The sequence below is a fragment of the Manis javanica genome, chromosome 16 (genome assembly GCF_040802235.1).
Source record: "Manis javanica isolate MJ-LG chromosome 16, MJ_LKY, whole genome shotgun sequence".
In the NCBI taxonomy this organism is placed as follows: Eukaryota; Metazoa; Chordata; class Mammalia; order Pholidota; family Manidae; genus Manis; species Manis javanica.
In genome coordinates, this window is record NC_133171.1 from 54,951,709 (window position 1) to 54,974,396 (window position 22,688).

The 22,688-nt window shown below is 39.8% G+C and overlaps 1 protein-coding gene across 5 annotated transcripts in view; it reads right to left on the reverse strand.

Annotated features, from left to right (window-relative positions):
- Positions 1-2,214: 2,214 nt before the first annotated feature.
- The window catches only part of MAPK14 (mitogen-activated protein kinase 14), a 75,502-nt gene continuing 55,028 nt past the window's right edge, over positions 2,215-22,688 (reverse strand). The window contains exons 9-14 of one of the 5 annotated variants that reach the window (XR_005056026.2): positions 17,360-17,439; positions 11,125-11,203; positions 5,308-5,481; positions 5,037-5,120; positions 2,969-4,516; positions 2,215-2,707 (exon numbers count right to left, since the gene is read on the reverse strand). Coding sequence is in view for 4 of the 5 variants with exons in the window: in XM_036998409.2 (XP_036854304.1) it covers positions 5,038-5,120; positions 5,308-5,481; positions 11,125-11,203; positions 13,479-13,558 (416 nt within the window). In the remaining variant the exon portion in view is untranslated. Of the gene's footprint in view, positions 4,517-5,036; positions 5,121-5,307; positions 5,482-11,124; positions 11,204-13,478; positions 13,559-17,359; positions 17,440-22,688 lie in introns of all 5 variants that reach the window. The other 4 variants (XM_036998409.2, XM_036998408.2, XM_036998411.2 and 1 more) reach the window with 4 other exon arrangements.

A 22,688-nucleotide genomic window follows, 5' to 3' on the forward strand; every position in this document is an offset into this window, starting at 1 on the left:
TTCCATCAACACAAAAGTGGGGAGGGGATACTATAGTCTGCCACTCACTTTTTCTCCCTCAGTAAACAGCCACACTTGGGTGCATGGTATGCCACCAGACAGACGGCATCTGATTCAACCAAGTCCTTATTGCAAAGAACATGACATGGAATAACCTTTTATTTTTCCCTTTATGCTTTTGTGAGGCCTTTAAGTTCTGAGAAGTGTAAATGCTAAGTTCAAAGGCTATGTATATTAAAACATATGTTATAAATAAAAAGGGCCCTTATTATTTGCATATTCATTAGTCAGGTCCTCATAGCTATCAGATTGTATAGAGAAGTCCAAGTCATCACATGAAAACATCCACCAATGAATGGACTACTTATAAAAGTAGTCCCTCCTTGCTTTGTAAGCCCTGGAACCCAGAGTGTCTCTCCTACCCAATCTAGTCATCTTCTGTTAGTCTGTAATTGATTATATTGTAAGCATATGACAAATGATACAGATGTGATGCAGGTTAATTGCAATTGCAAAACTTGCACAAGATGGTAGATTGGACTAACTTGACAAATAATGCTAGAAAACTGCTCAAATCTGAAGCCAAGCCACTGGAAAATGTGAATCCGGCACACTCGGACCAGTTAACAATGAAGGAAAGGGTGGTAAGGTAATCACCAATACATATGTATGAAAAAGAACAATGTGAATATCCAAAGATTAAGGCTCTTAGGAAAACTGAGGAAGAACTCAATTACTGTTGCAAAAATTCCCTGTAAAATGATGCCGCAAAAATCAAATGGGAAGGACATTATAGGATATGGATTCACTTGAAAAACAAATACAATTCCTTGTTTATTCATTATAAGAATATATTTGAAATTATGAATAGGCTTTAAAATTTCATTCTGTTTCCATGATGAAAGTCCCAGTCAGACTTCCTCTCTCCCCCAGCTCCCACCACAGGCAATGGATTCATCTTAGGTGAGCTTTTTCTGGTGTCAGCTCTTTCCTTGAGCTAAGCTGGGCCCTCACTCTCAGCAGCCTGGATGAAGGTTATGTCCAATGCTCATGGCTGGTATGTGAAGGCAAAGTATTTCCTACAATTGTCTGATCCTTAGAGGGGCTGATATATCATATGCGACAACTGGGTCCTTTTCTTTTACCCCCTTACGAATTACTGAGGATAAAGACTTGGTGTGCCTTCTATCACTGTCATCATTCCCAGCTGCCAGCCAGGAACCAGACAGCACAGGACAAAACCCCAGGACAAAACCCCAGCCCTCCCAATACATTCACAGGCTGGGCCTCACAATCCACCGGGCACACCTGTTGGCATTCCTGGGTCCCCGAGCGAGGAAGCGCACAATGCAGGCCCTGAAAACAGCTGTGGGACCTCGTGGCCCTTTAACTCTGTGATACAATTCAGTAGTTTTGAAGAATATTGCCAAGGGCCAGATTTTAAAAGCCATGAAATATATTTGCTTAAAAGTCTACAAAAATATACACATATATGTACACATCCAACCTTCTTCTCTCTGGCAATTTTACAATAAAAATACGCTTCTACAGATAGTCTTAAATATCAAAACTGAAAAGAAAAATAAACTTTACTTGACAGATGAGGAAACTGCAGTCTTTGGTCAGGGTTGGCAAACGTTTTCTGCAGAGGGCCAGAGAGTAAATGCTTCAGACTTTGGAGGCCACATGGTCTCTACTGAAACTAGTCAACTCTACCACTGTAGCATAAAAGCAGCCGTAGGCAAGATATAAACACGTATGGCTATGTTCTTTTAAACCTTTATTTATGGACATTGAAATTTGGATTTTACATTATTTTTCACCTGCTACAAAAATAGTATTCTTTTGTTGATTTCAGTCATTTAAAATGTAAGAACCATTTTTAGTGGGCTACACAAAAGCAGTGTTGGCCCTTGGGCCACAGTGTGCTGACCTCTGTCCTAGGCCACGCTGACACCCAAGTGTACTAATACAGAGCCCCCGTGTTATACCTTGTTCCTCTGCTCATTGCTTTACCTAGGCACTTCCAACTCGAATCCACTTTACCATAAAGTGTACAACTAAGGGGCCCTATAAATGTTTTGTAAATTTTGGAGTACTGTTAAGGTCTATCAGAAATGTATGCCAGGCTACAGCTGAAAGAACATTGATGTAATGCAATATTGTGCATTGAATAAAAACAAGAGAAAAATATGACAAATTTGAGAAACTCACTACATTTGAAAAATAGCCTTTATTTTAACCAGTGGTATTGTATGACATCCTATATGGCATAATTGATTACAGCCAAGTTTTATGAATACAAATAAAACAGCAATTTCCCTCATTCTCTCTTTTGTTTTCTGTTCAGAGAAATCAGGAGATGGAGCATTATGCTCAGAAGTTAAGGAGCTCTTCTGCAGACTCCAGCTGAGTCCAGGCTCCTAACACACATATGGTCACATGTGCAAAGACCTTTAAGAGAAAATATTCAGAGCGGTATTTCTGTAGAAAATCACAATAGCATTTACAACCAAACATGGCTGATACAATTCATCTTGCTGCGGATTGTGAGGATTTGAACTGCATATAAAGGAGATGAGGCCTTCGCACTCACTTTCCTTTAGAGAGGGGAGAGGTGAGATCACCCCCGGCCCGCCTCCTTCCTTCTTGCTCCAGCTGACTCAAGGGTCCTACCCTGTCCCTCTGGAGTGCATGAATCACTGCGCTGTGACAGAGAAATGCAAATACCTTAGTCCCAGTACAAGATTTCATCACACAGTCAATCCTGGAAGTGGCTTTATACTTTCTTATTTCACAAAAGCTTTGACTATATGGGCCCATATGTAGCAGAAGATGCCTGAAATTCGAAAATTACGAAAACAACTCTTCTCCACCCCTGAGGATATTTCACCTTTTATAAAGTTGAAAATACAAAATATTAAAATAATTTGCCCTTTCTCCCCATCAAAAGGAATCACATTCTTACCAAGAAGTCAATGTTAAGCTGCCAAGAAGACCCTTTTCCAAAGAAGGGTGGAAGAGACATCTCGTTACTATTTTTTTTTTAAATATCATATTTAGCAAAGGTAGCCAAAGGAGTTTCTGTCCTCATGAGCTTTTATTTTTCACTTTGATTTTCAGCATTTCTTAGCACTGATTACTGGGAGTGAAGAGAACAACTTGTTTTCCAAAGTCTGAGATATTCCTGGGAAAAGCCCTGATCTTTCCCATGATAGCTCCTCAAAAACAGTTTGTTGAAAATCAGATGGCAAGACTGATAATGTTATACACCCATCTGTTCCATTTCTTCATAGTTTTCACATCAAAAGCACCTGGAATATCAATTGTGTTCAACACAAAACAGCACTGGGAGCTGAAGAGAGGATGTCGTCACCTGCCCACAGCGTCAGCTGCAGGGACGTGGGTTCTGAACGACCCAAGAGGTCTCCACTGGCACCAGGGCCTCCCGAGGAGAACAGGACAAGCAGCTGTGCATGCTCAAATAGCAAGACGTGCAAAACATATTGCCACTCTGCTAGGAAAAAAGAACACACAGGAGGTATACTGACAGCAAGAACTGGCTTCTCACTACTGGGGCTGATACTCAGGGAACCTCTGCATGGAAGGTGGGCATAAGCAAAGGAATGGCAATGCCTGGGGGGGTGAGGCAGAAAGAGAGAGAAGCACATATATGCATGCTCACACATGCACACACGGTGCCTCAGAGGGCTCCCGGGTTACTTCGGGTTCATAAACGGCCGTCCGACAGCCTGACTACCTGCCTGGCCCAGAACCTCACTGGCTGTACTTTCCTACAATCTACACTCCGTCTCTCCTTTTAAGGCACAAACATATTTACAGTTTCGGATACACTGCTGAGTTCTGAGAATCATACTGAGCAAGTTAATCATAGCCTAGTGCACAGAAGCCAGTTGGTCCTTTTTGGCTGTTCTCATGGCTGAGGGATGGCTTCAGATCTGAAGCAGCCAGACGGTGCACGTCTTCTCTCTGTGCCACCATGGGATGTGGTCAATCTACACCCCCACCATCAAGGTGGGGCCACAGGATGACAAAAGCATGACCGAGAGCTGGGACATTTAATAATCTTCACTTTGCTTTTAACAAACCTTATGAGATGGCAGCTCTTGCCTGCCCAATCTGACCCTCACAAAGAGCAAGCAGAGGCTGCCACGGAGCATCTTACCTCTACATAAAGTCACTGCGATCATTGTTTGCTCACCTTCTCTTACCCTCCCACAAAGACAGACACACATAAGTGCACATGCACAGGCACACACGTGCGCATGCATGTGTGCTCATGCACACATAGACACAGATACACACACACGCCCCTTCCACCATGGAGGAAATCTTTGCAACAAGAGGCACTTGAATGATATTTGGAGAGTTCCCATGAAAAGGCCTTCCCCTCACAGTGAAGTGGGATCAGAACAGAAACCAGGTGCTCAAGATTCCATCTCTTCTTGGTCAAGGGGCGGGGGCACAAAGCTGATGACTTCACCGTAGGTCAGGCCTAGAAATTGAGAAGGAAAAGTAGGAGGTGAGAGTTTAGACTGTCTTTGCTGGCAAGCCATCTACCTTCCCTGTGTGGGCCAGTGGTTTGATGCACTGCTTCAAATAACTGCCTCACTGCTTGAGTTGATATCCTAGTGGAACATGTCATCACACAGAAGTTCAAGGATACGTATAAAAGAAACATTTTTTCTCATTTATTTAATCACATAGTGCCTCCTCTTTAAAGCTCTCTGAGAAAGTACTCAAGAATAACAGAGCACTTCCACAAGCTAGAGCAGCACACAGTCCTGGCTTTGGGGATTTAACTGGAGTTCTGAACTTCTGCTTTACGGAGAAAATATGAGGTTGGACATAGGAGACGTGGGTGCCATTTCTGGCTCAGTCCCTAACTAGGCCTAAGGTAATAGATAAGACAGAAACTCTTTTTGCCCCAGTTTTATCAATTGTGAAACTACAAAAAAACACCCTATTCCTTACTTATCTCAGAGAGCTACTGTAAATACAAAGATTCTGAGAACCTCAAAGCTCTGTGCAGATGTGAAGGGCTGTACGCAAAATCAGGTCAGATATAAGCATCTCAAAGGTCCAGAGGGTGTCATCATCTACAACAGACAGTTTCTATCAGAAGAACATATTTATTCTGCATTAGAGATCCTAATTACAAATTTTAATGAGTTGGTTATAACCAGAATTTTAATTTTTCCCAGCTTTTGGTGAGTGGCTCACCTAGGAAAGATTTTTAAATCTAAATTCTCAAGCTAGATGTGAATCTTGCCCCTTATGACTTACTTTTCCATTCATCTATAAGGAGGTCCCTGCTTTCAAAGGACTGATCGTAAGGATCAGCCACTGGTTCATCATCAGGATCGTGGTACTGAGCAAAGTAGGCATGCGCAAGGGCTTGGGTGGCTGTGATTCTCTTGTCTGAGTCTAATACAAGCATCTTCTCCAGCAAGTCGACAGCTATCAGTGTCACAGATCGGAAGGAAAAAGGAAGAGTTTTTAATGTTACCAAAAAAGTATGCCTTTATTAATAATGAAACACAGTTTTGACCCTTCCTATCTAAACAAAGAATTCTCTTCTGAAGTGTCTGATCTAGGAAATACAATCCCTCTTTTCCTTGTGTGTGTGTGTGTGTGTGTGTGTGTGTGTGTGTGTGTGCATATGCACTTACATGTATTTTGCACCTTTTAAGAATATGTAAATCTGTGGCTTTCCTATACACTAACAATGAACTAAAAGAAAGAGAAATCAGAAAAAAAAATCCATTCACAATTGCATCAAAAAGAATAAAAAACCTAGGAATAAACCTAACCAAGGAAGTGAAAGACCTATACCCTGAAAACTATAAGACTCTCTTAAGAGAAATTAAAGAGTACACTAACAAATGGAAACTCATCCCATGCTCTTGCCTAGGAAGCATTAATATCGTCAAAATGGCCATCTACCCAAACAAATATACAGATTTGATGCAATCCCTATCAAATTACCAACAGTATTCTTCAACGAACTGGAACAAATAGTTTAAAAATTCATATGGAAACACCAAAGACCCTGAATAGCCAAAGCAATCCTGAGAAGGAAGAATAAAGTAGGGGGGATTTCGCTCCCCAACTTTAAGCTCTACTGCAAAGCCACAGTGATCAAGACAATTTGGTACTGGCACAGGAACAGAGCACAGACCAGTGGAACAGAATAGAGACTCCAGACATTAACCCAAACATATATGGTCAATTAATATACAATAAAGGAGCCATGGACATACAATGGGGAAATGACAGTCTCTTCAACAGATGGTGCTGGTAAAACTGGACAGCTGCATGTAAGAGAATGAAACTAGATCACTGTCTAACCCCATACACAAAAGTAAATTCGAAATGGATCAAAGACCTGAATGTAAGTCATGAAATCATAAAACTCTTGGAAAAAACATAGGCAAAAATCTCACGGACATAAACATGAGTGACGTCTTCATGGACATATCTCCCCAGGCAAGGGAAACAAAAGCAAAAATGAACAAGTGGGACTATATCAAGCTGAAAAGCTTCTGTACAGCAAAGGACATCACCAAGAGAACAAAAGGTACCCTACAGTATGGGAGAATATATTTGTAAATGACAGATCTGATAAAGGCTTGACGTCCAAAATATATAAAGAGCTCACGCACCTCAACAAACAAAAAGCAAATAATCCAATTAAAAAATGGGCAGAGGAGCTGAACAGACAGTTCTCCAAAGAAGAAATTCAGATGGCCAACAGACACATGAAAAGATGCACCACATAGCTCGTCATCAGAGAAATGCAAATTAAAACCACAATGAGTTATCACCTCACACCAGTAAGGATCGCCACCATCCAAAAGACAAACAACAACAAATGTTGGCGAGGTTGTGGAGAAAGGGGAATCCTCCTACACTGCTGGTGGGAATTTAACCATTGTGGAAAGCAGTATGGAGGTTCTTCAAAAAGCTCAAAATGGAAATACCATTTGACCCAGAAATCCCACTTCTAGGAATTTACCCTAAGAATGCAGCAGCCCAGTTTGAAAAAGACAGATGCACCCATATGTTTATCGCAGCACTATTTACAATAGCCAAGAAATGGAAGCAACCTAAGTGTTCATCAGTAGATGAATGGATAAAGAAGATGTAGTACATATACACAATGGAATATTATTCAGCCATAAGAAGAAAACAAATCCTACCATTTGCAACAACATGGATGTAGCTAGACAGTATTGTGCTCAGTGAAATAAGCCAGGCAGAGAAAGAAAATACCAAATGATTTCACTCATATGTGGAGTATAAGAACAAAGAAAAAACTGAAGGAACAAAACAGCAGCAGAATCACAGAACCCAAGAATGGACTAACAGTTACCAAAGGGAAAGGGATTGGGGAGGATGGGTGGGAAGGGAGGGATAAGGGCGGGGAAAAAGAAAGGGGGCATTAACGATTAGCATGTATATATGTGTGTGTGGGGGCACGGGGAGGGCTGTGCAACACAGAGAAAACAAGCAGTGATTCCACAACATCTACTATGCTGATGGACAGTGACTGTAATGGGGTTTGTGGGGGGGACTTGGTGAAGGGGGGAGCCTAGTAAACATAATGTTCTTCATGTAATTGTAGATTAATGATACCAAAATTAAAAAAAAAAGAGTATGTTACCTAAGAAGAATTTTTTTAAATAACTGAAATTCTGTTTGAACAAGCTTTTGTCACTGTAGTCAAACTGTGTCAAATGAAAGCCTACAACTAATCTAGACATGGTAAGCAGGGCTGCTTTTCTGTTTTTATTTTTTACCTTTTTGTCCTCTGTCACTGTTTATTTACTAATGTAAGGCAAATGAATATTCACTGAACTGATCTTCAAACAATGAACAAATTGAGGTTTTTATATGGGTATGTGGGTGAAACATGTTATTTGGAAAAAAAGATTATTTTTAAGATTTTCATTATGAAAAATTTTAATATACAAAACTGTATTGTGAATACTCATATGCCCACCACCCATATCCAACAACTAACATTTTTTATTTCTTTACCTGTCTAGCCATCCATCTATCTATATGGTCCTCGCTGAACCATTTTAGAATAAAATTATGGACATGACACTTTACCCCTAAATATCTCAGCATAAAGACATCTTCCTATACAATTATAAAACTGTTATCTGACAAATAAATAATTCGCAAATATCCTATAAACTCTAGTTCATTTAAAATTTCTCCGATTATCCTCAAAGTTGTCTCTTATACCTACTTTGCTCAAACCAGAATCTAATTAAGGGCCATGCATTGCATCTAATTGAGTTTGTTTAGTCTCTCTTAATATAGAATAATCCCCCCACCTCTAACCTATTTCTTCCCAATTTTGACCTGAAAAGACCCTCCAATTGTTTCAAGAATACTGCTTATACCCTGTTTTTCTCTTTCCCTTCTATTTCCTGAAAACCATGTTAGATCTAAAAATTTGGTAAGAATTGAGTTAAACATTTTATAGGTGATGCTGTGTACCTGATGGTGTATTAAGGCCCTTTGTCCCATTACTAATGATGCTAAGGTTGAACACTGAGTTTCCTTTTTGCCCTAAGAAAGTAATCTGTGGGATACTTTGTCACCCATGTGAATATCGTTCCTTTCACTTAGGGCTTTTAGCAATCTTTGATTTTCCTTCTCAGCAATTATTTCATAATGGGTCACAAAGTGGTGATTGTTCTAATTCTGTCTTTCAAATGAGGATGTTGACTTTGAGAATGGCGGTGCTTGGGAGGTTAAATATGCCATGACCATAGTTATAGCTTGGGTGAAACAAAGGCTTTTGAGGCTTTATAAATTACCAATGGTTCCTTAAATGTAGAAAGAGCTGGGGGTGGGTAGTGAAGGTCAGCCAGTTTTCTGAAAAGATCCCTTGCTGCTGGTACACTTGTGAAAAGACCTGTCCTGCAGCCTGAATTGCAGAGTAACCCAAGAGAGATATGTGAGTTTCAGAGGGACACAGAAACAGTGAATATTTATGTATCAGTTCAAATTCATAAGTTTACACTTAAAGCACTGTTAGAATTGTGAATATATATATTCTTCTCTTAGAAAAATAATCAGCTGTTGTTTGGATCCTAGGGAGTCTTTGCCATCCCTGAGGTAAAAAGTACCAGGTCCTTATAACCAACATCTTGATGAGGAAAAGGTCAGGAGTAAGAAAGAGATTCCTTTAAGATCTTGGCAGATACAAATACACACATTATGTCAAAGGATGATTTAAGTTTTAATCAGGTTTTGAGAATAATGGTGAAACATGAAGTCAGTGACCAACAAAATAGAGCTGTCATTATTTTTATATCACTGGTATATTTCTGCTCAGTTACTATGCTGGGCACGATTTGTGGTCAGTACACCATGTTATATCTGCAAGAAGAGACCCTTTATATAACAGCATTGTTTGGCAATGAGCTGCTAGGTATGTTTAAATTCTGAAACTGTAGCCTGAGCACCAGCTGGCCCAAAGCCTCCATTTACCTCACTCACCATCGTCTGTATGCCTGAGTGGTGTCCAGTTTTTTTGAATGTTTAAATGTCATGATTCCAGAGGATGGATGTGACCTAAATAAGCTGTTGGGACACACACATTTCTCCCCTTCCCCAGAAAAACGAACAAATCTCTAAGTTGGTGAACAGGAAGTCAAACAGTGAGCATTGCCATTTCTAAAAGATGAGCTGATGTGGTGAAAAAAAAATTCAGAACAGAATGACAGACAAGAAAGCCACCATCATACAACGTTGTTTCCCAATATTCTAGAGTACTTCTGACTCAGGGAGCTCTTTACAGATCCTTGAATTAGATAATTGACTCAAATACATCACACAAAGCCAATGACAGCATACCGGGCACATGCAAACCTAAATCAAGCCCAGCTGAATTCTGTGTACCCCTAATGAGTCTGTGAATTCATCCCTGGGTGTGAGAGTGACTGGCTGAGATCTGACATGCTCTCCATTTCCAAAACGGACATGGACGCATCCACAACTGCCCACCACTGCAAAGAGGGGGGCATCTCTGCTATTGTAAGAGTTACCCCAGTAACACTGGAACCACTCTCAACAATCACTGTGGATGAAGTACTTAAAACACCACTTAGCCTTCACTTCGGCCTCTGGAGGTGTGGTCATGGCTGTCAGCCCTGAGGCTGAAGCTAAACCTGAAGCACAGCTGCTGGGACCCTAAGCAGCAGGATGACCTGAGGAGACTCTGAACATTTCCACTGTAATGCATCTTGAGAAGAGTGAGGAGAATGACGGACTGCTGTGGTAGCACTGCTCCCCTCCTGTCACAGGGAGGTCCTGGTCATCTTTTCTGAGTCCACCATTAAACAGTACTGCTCCCTGCGCTATTCTAGAGTCAGGGGATTAGAGCCTCAGACAATGTCACTCTTGGGGACCGAGTGAAAAGCACATTAGCCCCCAGTTTTAAGGAACAAAGCAACTCCTTTTTTTAGCCAAGGCAGGTCACGTCCTGCAGCTGCCACTGTCACGTCCCTTTGCCAAGGACCCTGGAAGTGATGGTGGGAGGAAGGAATATGAAGCCATTCCTTAAAGTCTGAGATTGCAAATTAGCTCCACAAAGAAGAGAGAATGCTACGTCTCAGTGCAGAAGAGGAGGGGGGAGGGACAGCATGAGAACGGCGGGACCTGCAGCACTGGGAAGCTCTGGGCAGAGCAGGCACTGCAGGGGCTCCTGGGGGGGCTCTAAACATCCATCTGCGCTACTGTCATTTTATCCTCAACTTGGGACACCGTAAAATGACAGCAGTTGTGAACAAATCAGTGTCTCCTCTGTACCTCTTCCTCCCAGGGCCCTTCAATCTCTTCTCCCAAAATTCCCATTACTTTCTCTCCTTTTTTCACTGTACCAGCCCATTTCCCCCACCAAATTCTGAATGTCACATGATTTATAAAAACTCTCAAAATGCAGAGATAACAAGCAGTAGCATAATTTACCACCTTCTAAGATTTAATCAATGGTACCCTTTTTAGTCAAAAGGAAAAACTCTCTCTAATTTATGTCATAACCAATTTTATATCCATGAGATGAGGATATGGTCAACTTACCCAAGGGATTGGCACCAATAAATACATTTGCAAAGTTCATCTTCGGCATCTGGGTCAAAGACTGAATGTAGTTTCTTGCCTGTAAAAACATAGGGTTTTCAAAATGGTCTCGTTCAATAATTTTACTGCTCTAAAAGAGGAGTCTTGCTTCTGTCAAGGAATAAGTGTTAACTGACAAAGTCTGCCAGCTCCAGTGCTGATGACTTATCTCTGACATTCATTAAACACTTCTCCCTTACCACCATCCTAATTCCCTTATGTACAGTCACCCCCTTATTAACTCCGCGATCTCTCACAGGTATATTTCAAGTGGACAAGAATGCTTTCATTAAGCTTTGTGATCACAGGATCAGAAGTTTCAAAAATGAGGCCAAGATATCTAATAAGTAGCCTTTGTGAGAAAGCCTTCCTAAAAAGCTGAAACTGGCACAGGGATTGGGATTTCTGAGGACAGTCTAGGGCCAGCAGACTTTCGATTGTGCTGCTCTCAGTACATCCAAAGGATACCAGTGTTAAATCTGGCTAACAAAGTAATCTTGGTAACAAGAATGTAAGCATACGCTTAGTGTATTATTCTAGGAAGCTCAAACACATTTAAAAATATTAAACCAACTTAATAAGAGTAATAAAGAATAGTGGGTTGGTTAACATGATCTAGGCAGAAATCTTTCCCCTACAGCTTAGAAGCCACAGCTTCTTGGGCAAGTCTCAACTAACATATCAATTTCTGCATCGGCAAAATGTTAGTATTAATATTAGTCATGAGTGTTTGCCTTGCCTATATCATATGGTTATTGTAATGCTCAAGTGAGACGAAACCCACGAAAGAGCTTCAAACTGAAATTCTGATACAAGCAGCGCTTATACTACTAATGTAATTGTAAGTTTGGTCCCTGGGTTGGGACAGGCTTGAGTTTGAATCTTGACTTTATCCCTTTGGGCAAGTTGTTTATTCTCTTTAAGTCTTGAATTCCTTATCTATAAAACAGAATTAAAAACAGTGCCTACCTCAGAGTGCTGGAGTAAGGATTAGAAAAAACAAACCAGTACTTTGAAAGCACAGTGCATGGTTCAGAGCAACCGCTCAGCCAACAGCTGCTATCACTGCTGCCTTTGGAAAGGAAAGTCTGCTCTCATTGCCTAAGGATGTTCAGCTTCGCAATTTCTGAATTTCATTCTAAAGAACTTAAAAGTGCCAAGTGCTTTCAAAGACTGATAGCTCTGATCAAGGCAAAAACCAAAACTAGTCTTGAGAATAATCATATAAATACAAATGTAACTCATAAACGTATGCTTCAGATATTAGGTATTCAACTATGTCTATGACTTTCCCTGTTGCAAAGAATTAAACCCCACTATCAATTCGAATAGCTGATGTAAAACTTCTTTGAATCTATCGTAATCACCTCCTTAAAATTCCTGAATTAGAAGACGCTCAATAGTAAAGGTATGTATGTCTACAAACGTACACAAGATCAGAAAAGAGGGAGAGGTTCACTTTGAAAAGCAGTTGAGCATCTTCCCAATTTGAAAAGAAAGTTCTAGGAATTGAATATCTACATGGCTGTAATCCCTTCCTAATTAGCAGGTAGATAAAAAGATAAAGGGAAAACAGAGGCAAGAGTGACCTGTCTCATGCAGAGAACAGTCATCCCTCTAATAAGATAAAGATAAATAAAAAGACTACCTGAATATAGAAGTAGAAACAAAACTGCTGGGAAGGGCCTCTGTCATGCCGACCTGGTACCAGAAACACTGAGGGTGCCTTAGAAAGATATGCCTCAATCATCTAAAACTAGAGTTAGATGAATTAGTTAAGAATTGGTAAAGAAGGCACCTAACCCTACTTAAGTGTTCATATTTATTCTGTATTATTTATGGATTTTCCTTTAAATATTGTACTTATTAGTGTTGGATTTTATTTTATTTTAATGAAGAATCCTCTTTGGTCATTAAAAAAAAATTGATGAATAGGAAGGCATGCTAATGGCCTTCTGTTAACTACATCGCCAGTGGAAAGTCATCAGATGGGCAGCATACCCTAACTGCAGGCAAGAACCTAGGAAAACACATGCAGGCTCTTGAGCACTGAATTTGTAAAACCCAAATATAAAAGTAACATCATTTTCTATACACAAGCCTATGAGCTATATTCTCAGTCCACAGGACTAGATGACATTTCACTCCAAACGTCAACATCTCATGATAGCACATAGGCAGTCCTTGCCTTAGTAGCCCTCAAGGCACATGCAAGCATTCAGTGACATTAAAAGTTGTGTTGGTTATACAGTGGCAATAAAATGAGAATGTGGCCTTCTGAATTAGATATCCCTGTACAGTCTATTTGTTCTCACCTCATGGCTTGGCATCCTGTTAATGAGATAAGCAGGGGGGGTCCCCGTCAGACGCATAATCTGCTGAAGCTGGTTAATATCTTAGATGCCTAGTCAAGGGCATTGTTAAACATACAGTGCAAAAAATAACTTAAATTCAAGTTTTAAAACAGGCCCAAACAAACAAAAAACCTACTGCCCACCCATCCCACCCACCTCAGGCCACAAAGGCTGCAGTTAAAGCATGCTTCTGTGAATGGCATGGGAGTTTTTAAGCATGGAGCCAGTGATTGGCCACGCAGATAAGAAAAATTAATTTTCTTTGGTTTTAGCATCATCTTTGGCGTTAAATATTTTAGGCTCCCTGGAAAGAGACTGCCCTTTGATCCAGGATGCCAGCCAGAGAACTGTTCTCAAGTACTGATGGCCAAAACCTATTTGTTTGTGGGGTAAGTGGAGATAATTCAGAAAATTTTGACTCAACTTCGGACAAAATAAAATATCTGATATATCCACTCAAGGAAGAGGTTAAATTTTTTGTGGCAGAGGTTCTGGTGATTCTCCAAGGTATTACCCCTTCAAATATAAGACATAGGTGGGTGTGTGGGTTGATAAGCAATGCCAAGTTTCAAAGACATTAGTAGTGGTACATTTAAAATACATGCCACAAACACACAATGGTAAGTGAAGAAAGTGGGGATGGGGGGAAAGTTAGAAGCTAAGGGCAAAGACGAAACAGAAGTCATGGGCTGTTGAGAGCATTACAGCATGCCACAGTGATTTCTCCCACAAGGCTCCTTAACAGGTCAAGACTGACTTCACTTAAATAGCTGGAAGGAAATTCGCAGAACACTCTGCAATTATCTGACAAGGGCAGAGCTATGAGGTCTTCCATATATATATAAACATACACATAGTTGTTTTCCACACTTCTCTCTTTTAGCTGTCTCATCAATTTTAACACACTTCCCCCGCCTCCAAAATATTATGAGAACTGTTAGTTTATCATGTGTTCCCATTAAAGGAGAAATGATGGGAGTTTTAAAATCCTCAATACAATTCGACCAAACCCATTTTATAATCCCTTTTGATGTTAACCATCAATTCCCTCCTTCAGTTGTAGCATCAACTTCAGTAAGCACCCTGGTCAAGTCATTTCATCACTTCTTTGTGGCTCCCCTCAACAAATTTTCCACTGTAGCTCATTCTCTGAACTCAAATTCCTGAGTGGTCAGACTTTACTACATGTACATGTTGAAGTCTGACCAATAGGAACATGCTGGGGCCACGTGCTCCACCCTGGTACTCGATATATCACAAAAGGGGGTCACTAAGTAAACTCGCAGTAGAAGAATACCAGTTGGGCTTCAAAATGTTAAAATCCTGCTGCCTCTCCCTTCTTTTCCTGTGAACGATATCTGGCCTATACATTTTCTGTTTCTGTCTCCTTTAGTCAAAGAGGTTATTATATCCCTGTCTTGTCAGGAGGTTAGAAAGAATGTGTTTCTAGAGAAAAATATGAGAGTGAGTCAGTAAAAGGTCTTTTGCTTTCTTAATGAGATTTTTTTTCTTTCACTGATTACTATAGGTACTGTGTCACCAACCAAAAAAATTCTCTCTCCTTAGCCAATGATCACGACCCATTCCTCCCTTCTCACAGCACATTCTAACTTGTTCTCAACCAGCCCATCCATTATTGCATTCTCTTGCAGAGAATACCTATTACTTACTGGTTGAATTTCTACATAAATGATGGCATCAGTACTTCACTTTTCAGGAGTAACAAAAAATAGCAACTGGCTTGCTCTGTTTATTCCATTCCTTCACTAATGAGTTTTTAATTTTTAAACGCGTCTACTCACCTGGCTTTGTTATTTATACATCACGTGTACTTAGGAAAAAATGGTACTTGGGCAGTACCACTAACATCAAATTAATCTTGTATACCCTTTTGAATGTTCAAACTACTTTTATCCACTGACCTTAACTATGTAGGAGAAAAAAAATTTTTTCTTATACTTATATTCAATAAGATATTATTTGGGAAAGTTCTGTAGTCTGGTACTCAATTTTATTATGGTCAACTCTACACAAGAGCTGTTGAAATATATGGTATGCCCTATTTCGCATAAGAGAAATCTCATTATTAGGCTGGGCACTTGGTGTTGTTTCTTTCTTTAAAATAAATGATGGGTTAATGATAGGTAAATACATTTTACCCATACTTCTTCTTTTAGAAATTCTAATGACTAACAGCACACATCTACAGGGAAATGTTTCAGCAGTAGGAGAGGGGACTGAGAAAGAGTTGCTAGTAGCCATTCCCAGACAGCAAATAAATTTGCTACCTTAGTCTCATTAGCACTATTCATTAATAAACTAAGCTTCCCAACCCCATTCCCCTGCCCCCACGTCCTATCATCAGTCTTTCTAAGCAAATGCATTTAAAATAAAAAAGCACTATCTTTTCTAATCATAATCTCATATCATCTTTGATTCCCTCCAATCCAGCTTCTGCATTTCCTAAAGCAAAATAAAACTCCTTTAGGTTGACACTGTGGTCAGCAACTCTGATAATGGCTTTCAAAATGGTGTGCTATCACCTGAGGTTGGACTTGAGATGATGTTACCAGGACATCTGGGATCTATGCTAAACTCTGCCAAGTGACTCAGTGCATGACTCAGACAAGTCACAGGCCTTCTGTGCTTTTGCTTCCTCATCTTAAATAAGTAAAGGAAACAAAATATAACAGGGCCAACATGCTCTTATATCCCTCTGTGTGGAAATTCACAAATGCAGTGGGCTTTTTCTTCTCTTTAAGGACTGCACCAGAAACACACCCGATGGCAATATTCTTTCTTTCATCAGGGAGATGATTAACAATTCAAACTCACCTGCTCAAGCTGGCCTCAGGCTACCCAGCAGTCTTCCCAACTGGGCAAAGGGACCCCTTCAGTCAGAATGCTGGGAGCAGAATCCGGGAAGGCACAGCTGGAGCTCAGCTCCACAGTTCTTTTTCCTTTTGTCAACTGCCTGACAGCAGGCAGAGAGGAAAAGGGAGAAAGGCTGGGCTTTCATGATTTCTCTCATGTCTCTAGGCCAAGAAAATGACCAACAGCAGGAAATCATAGCCAAAGTAAACCAGAGTCACATGCCCATGGCTTCTCTCTAAATCCCTGCTTAGAGGCAGGAAAGCAATGAGCTCCTTAGCTTTTTCTCAGCTAATGACTTGTAATTACAAAGGCAGGCTGTGGGAGGAAGGATTTACAACTATTCTTACGGATCTGAGGTATCAGGGGTGGTATATTACCTTTGATGGTCTGGACCCTGGGTAGAGAGGTACCCCTGTTGGAAACATCTCACACAGGATGTGCGAGTTGTCTATTCTAAAACAATTAAAAAAGCAAGAAACTTCTGGAAAAGGGGCATTCAGACAATGCATATTTCATTCTTTTAGTGATGAAGCTAGATTACTACATAGTGAAACTCATGCTCTGAGGACAAACACTAACCAAAAAGTAAAAAGAGCTCCAGTACATGTGAAAGTTATGAGATGATGATGATGACAGGACTTGAGAATGGAGACAAATTTTCCATTAATCTCTTGGAATGAACTAGAATCTCAAAATTCTTTTACTGGGATACCACTGCCCAATACAAGCTCCCACAATGTAAGTACATACCCAGACAGAACAAAACATACGCTTATGAGCACACGTGCGCGCGCGCGCACACACACACACACACACACACACACACCTCCTCCTCCTCCTCTTCCTCCTGGAATTCAGCACACAAAGGGCCCACATGCTGACAAATATACCCAGTTGAAGTATAGATTGATGGCAGGCAAGTAGCAGAGGTTCCCAACAGGGCAGTTACAATCAAAGTATCAACTCACAGACTCTGAGGAGATTTTCTTCAAAAGCTCAGCCCCTGGGGTTCCAACGAGTCTTAAAATGAGCTTCAACTGATCAATATCTAATGGTGGACTATAAAGGAAAATGTTGGGACAAAATAAAAATGAAAAACAAACAATAAACAAAACAAAACAAACAAAATACCCCAATAACAAAAACTAAAAACCCAAAACCAAGCCAAAATGGTGGTTTCATCTAGGTCAAGGCTTCTGCAGGAGGGTCACTTCAAGTTGAACGTGCTCCTCCTGCACAAAGATTCAGAGCACTACCACACACATATCTAACTTATATTCATTTTGTGCATCTGTCAGCATTACCTATTGAGCAAAATGAAGCAACTTTAGCTGGGTATTTAGCTGCCACTGTTAAGCAGAGTGCTACAGATAAGAAAAGGCAGCAGAGCATAGGTGGTAGGGATGTACGAGCCTACATGAGTATTCCCTTAAGGCTTATAAGGAGCATGTGTGATGATCTCAGAGCCTAAACACTTGAGCATGACATCTAGGAAACCTCTCCCTCTGTACTGGCCATACAGTAGGCAAAGGATTGTGGGTGACAGAAGGCCAGCAGAGGGCCCCACTTCCCCACTGCATCTGCAAGTTCTTCAGGAGTACCATAACACAGCAGGACAGAAGAGGGGGCAACCTTATAAATGCACTAAAATTTGTAAGGCTCTAAATGATAGGCCACAACATCCAAACCTTTATCCTGGTAGCCAGCTCTTCCATGTATACGCATAACGTATGTGCACGTATTAACCAGAAGACAAAAACTTTCCATTTGTTTTTACTACTTTCAGCCTTGCCTAAAAAGGAAGTTAAAAGGAGAAATAAAAATCATGTAAAAATAGCTTGTAATTTTCTCAATGGGTATTTGAATAGTTTATCCACTATTCAGGGGGAAAAGGAAGGGAGGATGGCTATCTTCTGATCCCTGTCAAAAATCCTCTCACATTTTTTGCTAATTAGATCCTTTTCAACCTTAGGTCTCAGCTTGAACGTCACTTCCTCAGAGAGGCTTCCTCCAGCACTCAGTATAAAGGTGCCCCCCTTCCCTTTTAGTCTGTATCCTCACAATGCTTGAAAATATCACAGTGTTTATCATAATTACAGGTTCTGTGTCTGCTTACTGCCTGTCATCACTACTGCTGTGTAGCTCTGTGAGGGCCAGGGTCCCTCTGCCTGGTCACTTCTCCCGGGTGCCGGGTCTAACGGGGTACATGGTAAGCACTCAAAATATTAGAGGAGAAAGTAGGGCAGGATGGAAGAAAATATTTCTGCTTATGATTGTACATACAAATGGAATACAGCATAACTTAAAAATACTGACCTGCAAACCATAGTTGCCCAAGGTATTGGAATTATTTATGTAGTAATATCATTGGCACTTTGCCCTGTTTTTTTTTATTTTTCCCAGATACAAAATTGGCTTAAGTGGAAGAAAATGCTAGATGGGAGTCAGCAAACTGCAGCCTGCTGCCTGTTTTGAAAATAAAGTTTTATTGGAACACAGCCATGTCCTTTTGCTTATGCATTGTCTATAATTGCTTTCATCCTACCCGGCAGAAATGAGTAGTTACAACAGAAACAATATGGTCCCCAAAGCCTAAAATATCTACTATCTGGCCTTTTAAGAAAAGGTTTGCCAATGCCCATCCTAGACCAAACAACTTGTGTTCTATAGAAAATAAGGATAAATTGAAAACAAGTCCACTCACACAAGTTATTTCTGAATTAAGAATAGTAGAGAATTTTGTCATCTGCAAATGACAAAAATCAATGTGTGTGGAGGTTAAAATATCAATACTGATTCTTAGTTCAAGGTGTTGACAAGAAAAGAAATTTAAAGGACACATTAATGGGGACAGAGCAGGAATGGGGGGATGAATACTATCTTGCTCTAAAATAAACAAATTAACGATATTACAATTTAGTACAAAATCCTCTTTGCTCATTTAAAATGATTCCGTTTACAAAAATGTAGTTCCCTCACACTCCTCCAGAACAATTTAACTGGGTAGCTACCTACAAGATAAAGCATATTGCATATGAGAAAAAACTAGACTACTTCGACTCTCAAGCAGGTACTTTTACAATATATGCATCAAAACAAATCTCTAGAAATAATGGTGTTGAGATTGGTACTCTTATTTAGAGACTTCTGACTACTGAAAATAAGAGTCAAGCTGGAAGACAGAAGACCCTGGGCTCTGAATTTTTCAATTGCCCTGACTTATGCCTGAAAGTATGCCACTGCCACAGGTCACAGTGGTTCACTATGGCAATGAGTTGGGGGACCCCATGTCTTTGTCCCACTTCCGTCTGTATGAAACAAGCACAGGCCTGAAGAACAAAGCCCCAGTCCCTCACCTCATCTTCATGTTGCTCTCTGATTTGGTATCAAGCTTGTTTTTTGACTCTGACTCAAACTATTATTTCCTTAATGCACTCAATGCTTCAACCAACAACGTTCTCAAACACCCCAACTTAAGTGTTTACACCATAACAGGAATACACATATAGTGCCATGATTGTGTAAGAGCTATGGACTAAAAGAGTTGGCAGGGCATGACAGCCAATACTTAGAGGTCATTAGTAAACACACAATGCAAAATATAAATCTACTTAGTAGCTAAAAGCATTTGCATGAAGGAAGTCAAACCATGCAAACCTCAGAAGAAATCACCATAGGTTCTCCAAGAGCTGGCACATCCACTGAAATACAGGTCAGTCTTCCAATAGCACCAGCTACAGTAAGGCCACTACTATTTGTCCAGGCAGTTAAGGCCAGAAGGAGCTTCAAGTAGCTATATAAGCAGAGCAAAGCAAAATTTACTACATTATAATAATTAGTTATTTCCACAGCAAACCATCCTTCAGAAGAAATATTTACTAATAGGTAAAAATGTGTTTTACCTGAAATCACAATGTCAAAATTTAAATCTAAAACCCCTGATCCTTTCTAAAACCACCACTTGGGCCTAAGATTACTCTTTACACTGGGTTCCAAAATAAAAGGCAGAATGAATAGGTGAAGGAAAAAACATAAGAGTAATGGGGTAATTAGGAGGGAAGTAAAAAAGGGATATTCTAGTCACTTCCAAGTATTCCAGGCACTCCTAGAAGACTTCCGTAGGTTAGAGAGTTGAAGATGAATAAAGCACTAGGTGCAGGACCTACCTGCAGCTACAGCTGCATGGGAACAGCAGTTTTCAGTAAAAAAAACTCCATATGGGACAAAGCTGGAATATTGATCTTTGGAGGGTAGAAAATCCTCCTGGCGACAGACAGGGCAGACTAGAATGAGACTTAGCTTACTTCCTTCTCGGTTGTTAAAATAGTCATTTTCACCGTTACACAGGAAAGATTTCTTAAGGTACTCTAGGTTTGTGGAAAAACCTGAGAATTCTAGTCTCTCTGGTAAAGTATATATTCTCAAGGTAGATAAGAGAAGGCAAACAGCAATCAAATAAAATATTTTTCTTCAACATTTATTAGGATGCTTGCTTTTAGTGATAAAGAAACTGGATTTTTTTAAATGAGAGAGAGTATTTGAAACCAATGCCTGAAAGTAAGGGGTAGTTGTGACACGAAGGGTTCATCAGAAGTTTTAGCTCTGCTAGCATGTTTTAACTCATAATCTGGATCCTATGAACAGGAACATAACTGTTCATTATATTATTGTCTTTTATATGAAGTCTTCATAAAATATTTGAAAAAATCAAAAGAAGAATGAATAAAGAAGAATTAAGGAGCAAATTTTAAGAAAATTCATATGGAGCAGGGCAGCAGCTGATGGTTAAATGGATTATAATTAGTTAATATCATAACAGTACCCATTTCTATTAAACTTAAAGAAGGAAAAAAGTTTTACACACAAAAGAAATTCATCTGATTTACCCAGGAACGCAAAACGAGAGCAAGCCAATGCTGTGATCTCGGGAAGAGAGAACAGTATCTGGCGCGAAACAGGGCTAGCAAACTCTCTTTCTGTCCCCTCGGGCTGCAGACTGTTAACGTTTTCTAACTAACCCACCCTTCAAAACCAATAGCATTTGAAATACGTTAGCACTATACCTGAGGAGACATTCTGCATCTTCACTCTCTTCTAATATAAAGCTCAGTCAGCTGTGTCCACTTGATATCCCCAGTCAGCTAGACTTAGGGCTTCATTCTCTAAAAAGGTATGTTACTATTTTGGAGCTAATGGAAGGGTTCTGCAAAGTCACAAACAAGAATAATTTCTAATGTAACAATATATAATTAGCTTTAAGACAAAAAATTAGTATTTGTGATATCTTTACAGGAACTCCAGGGATTATTAACAACCAGTACCAAAAGAATCTCTCAAAAAACGAGAAAAAGGTAGAACAGGAAGAAGACTTGCAGAGTCTCAAACTACAGTCCCAGATAACACCAGAAATCATGTGTGATTAAGTATAAATGTAAATCTACAATGTAATCAAATTTGAAATTCAGATAAACCACTCATAAGACTATGAACAGAAAGGTATTTCCTTAACATGATAAAGAGCATTTATGAAAAATACACAGCTAAAACTATGGTGTTTCAATGGTGAAAGACTGAAAACTTTTCCTCTAAGATAAGAACAATACAAGGATGCCCACTTTCACCACTGCTAGTCAATATTGTACTGGAAGTTCTAGTAGAGCAATTGGAAAGGAAGAAGTGAAACTATCTCTATTTGCAGATGACATGATCCTAGACTAGAAATCACCAAAGAATCCACAAGAAACCTACTAGAGCAAATAAGCAAACTGAGCAAACTTGCAGAGCACAAGATCATCAAAAATCGATTGTGTTTCTACATACCAACAATGAACCAAAAAGGAAATTAAGAAAACAATTCCATCAATAGCACCTCACCTAAAAGAATAAAATATCTAGGAATAAATATAATCAAGGAGGTAAAAGACTTGTCCACTGAAAACAATGTTCTCTCAGAACATTGCTGAAAGAAATTAAAGACCTAAAATCAATGGAAAGACATTTCATGTTCATGGATAGAAAAACTTAATATTGTTAAAATGTCAGTTACCCGAAGTGCTCTAAAAGCTTATCACAATCTCTATCAAAATTCGAACAGCCTTTTTTTGCAGATATGGAGAATCCCACCCTCAAATTCATATGGAGTAGGAAAGCCCAAAGAGAAAAAAAAAAAAATCCTGAAAATGAGAACAAAGTTGAAGGACTCACACTTACTGATATCAAAACTTACTAAAAAACTACAGTAATCCAAACAGTGTGGTATTGCTTTAAGGGTAGATATACACCAATGGAATGGATTGG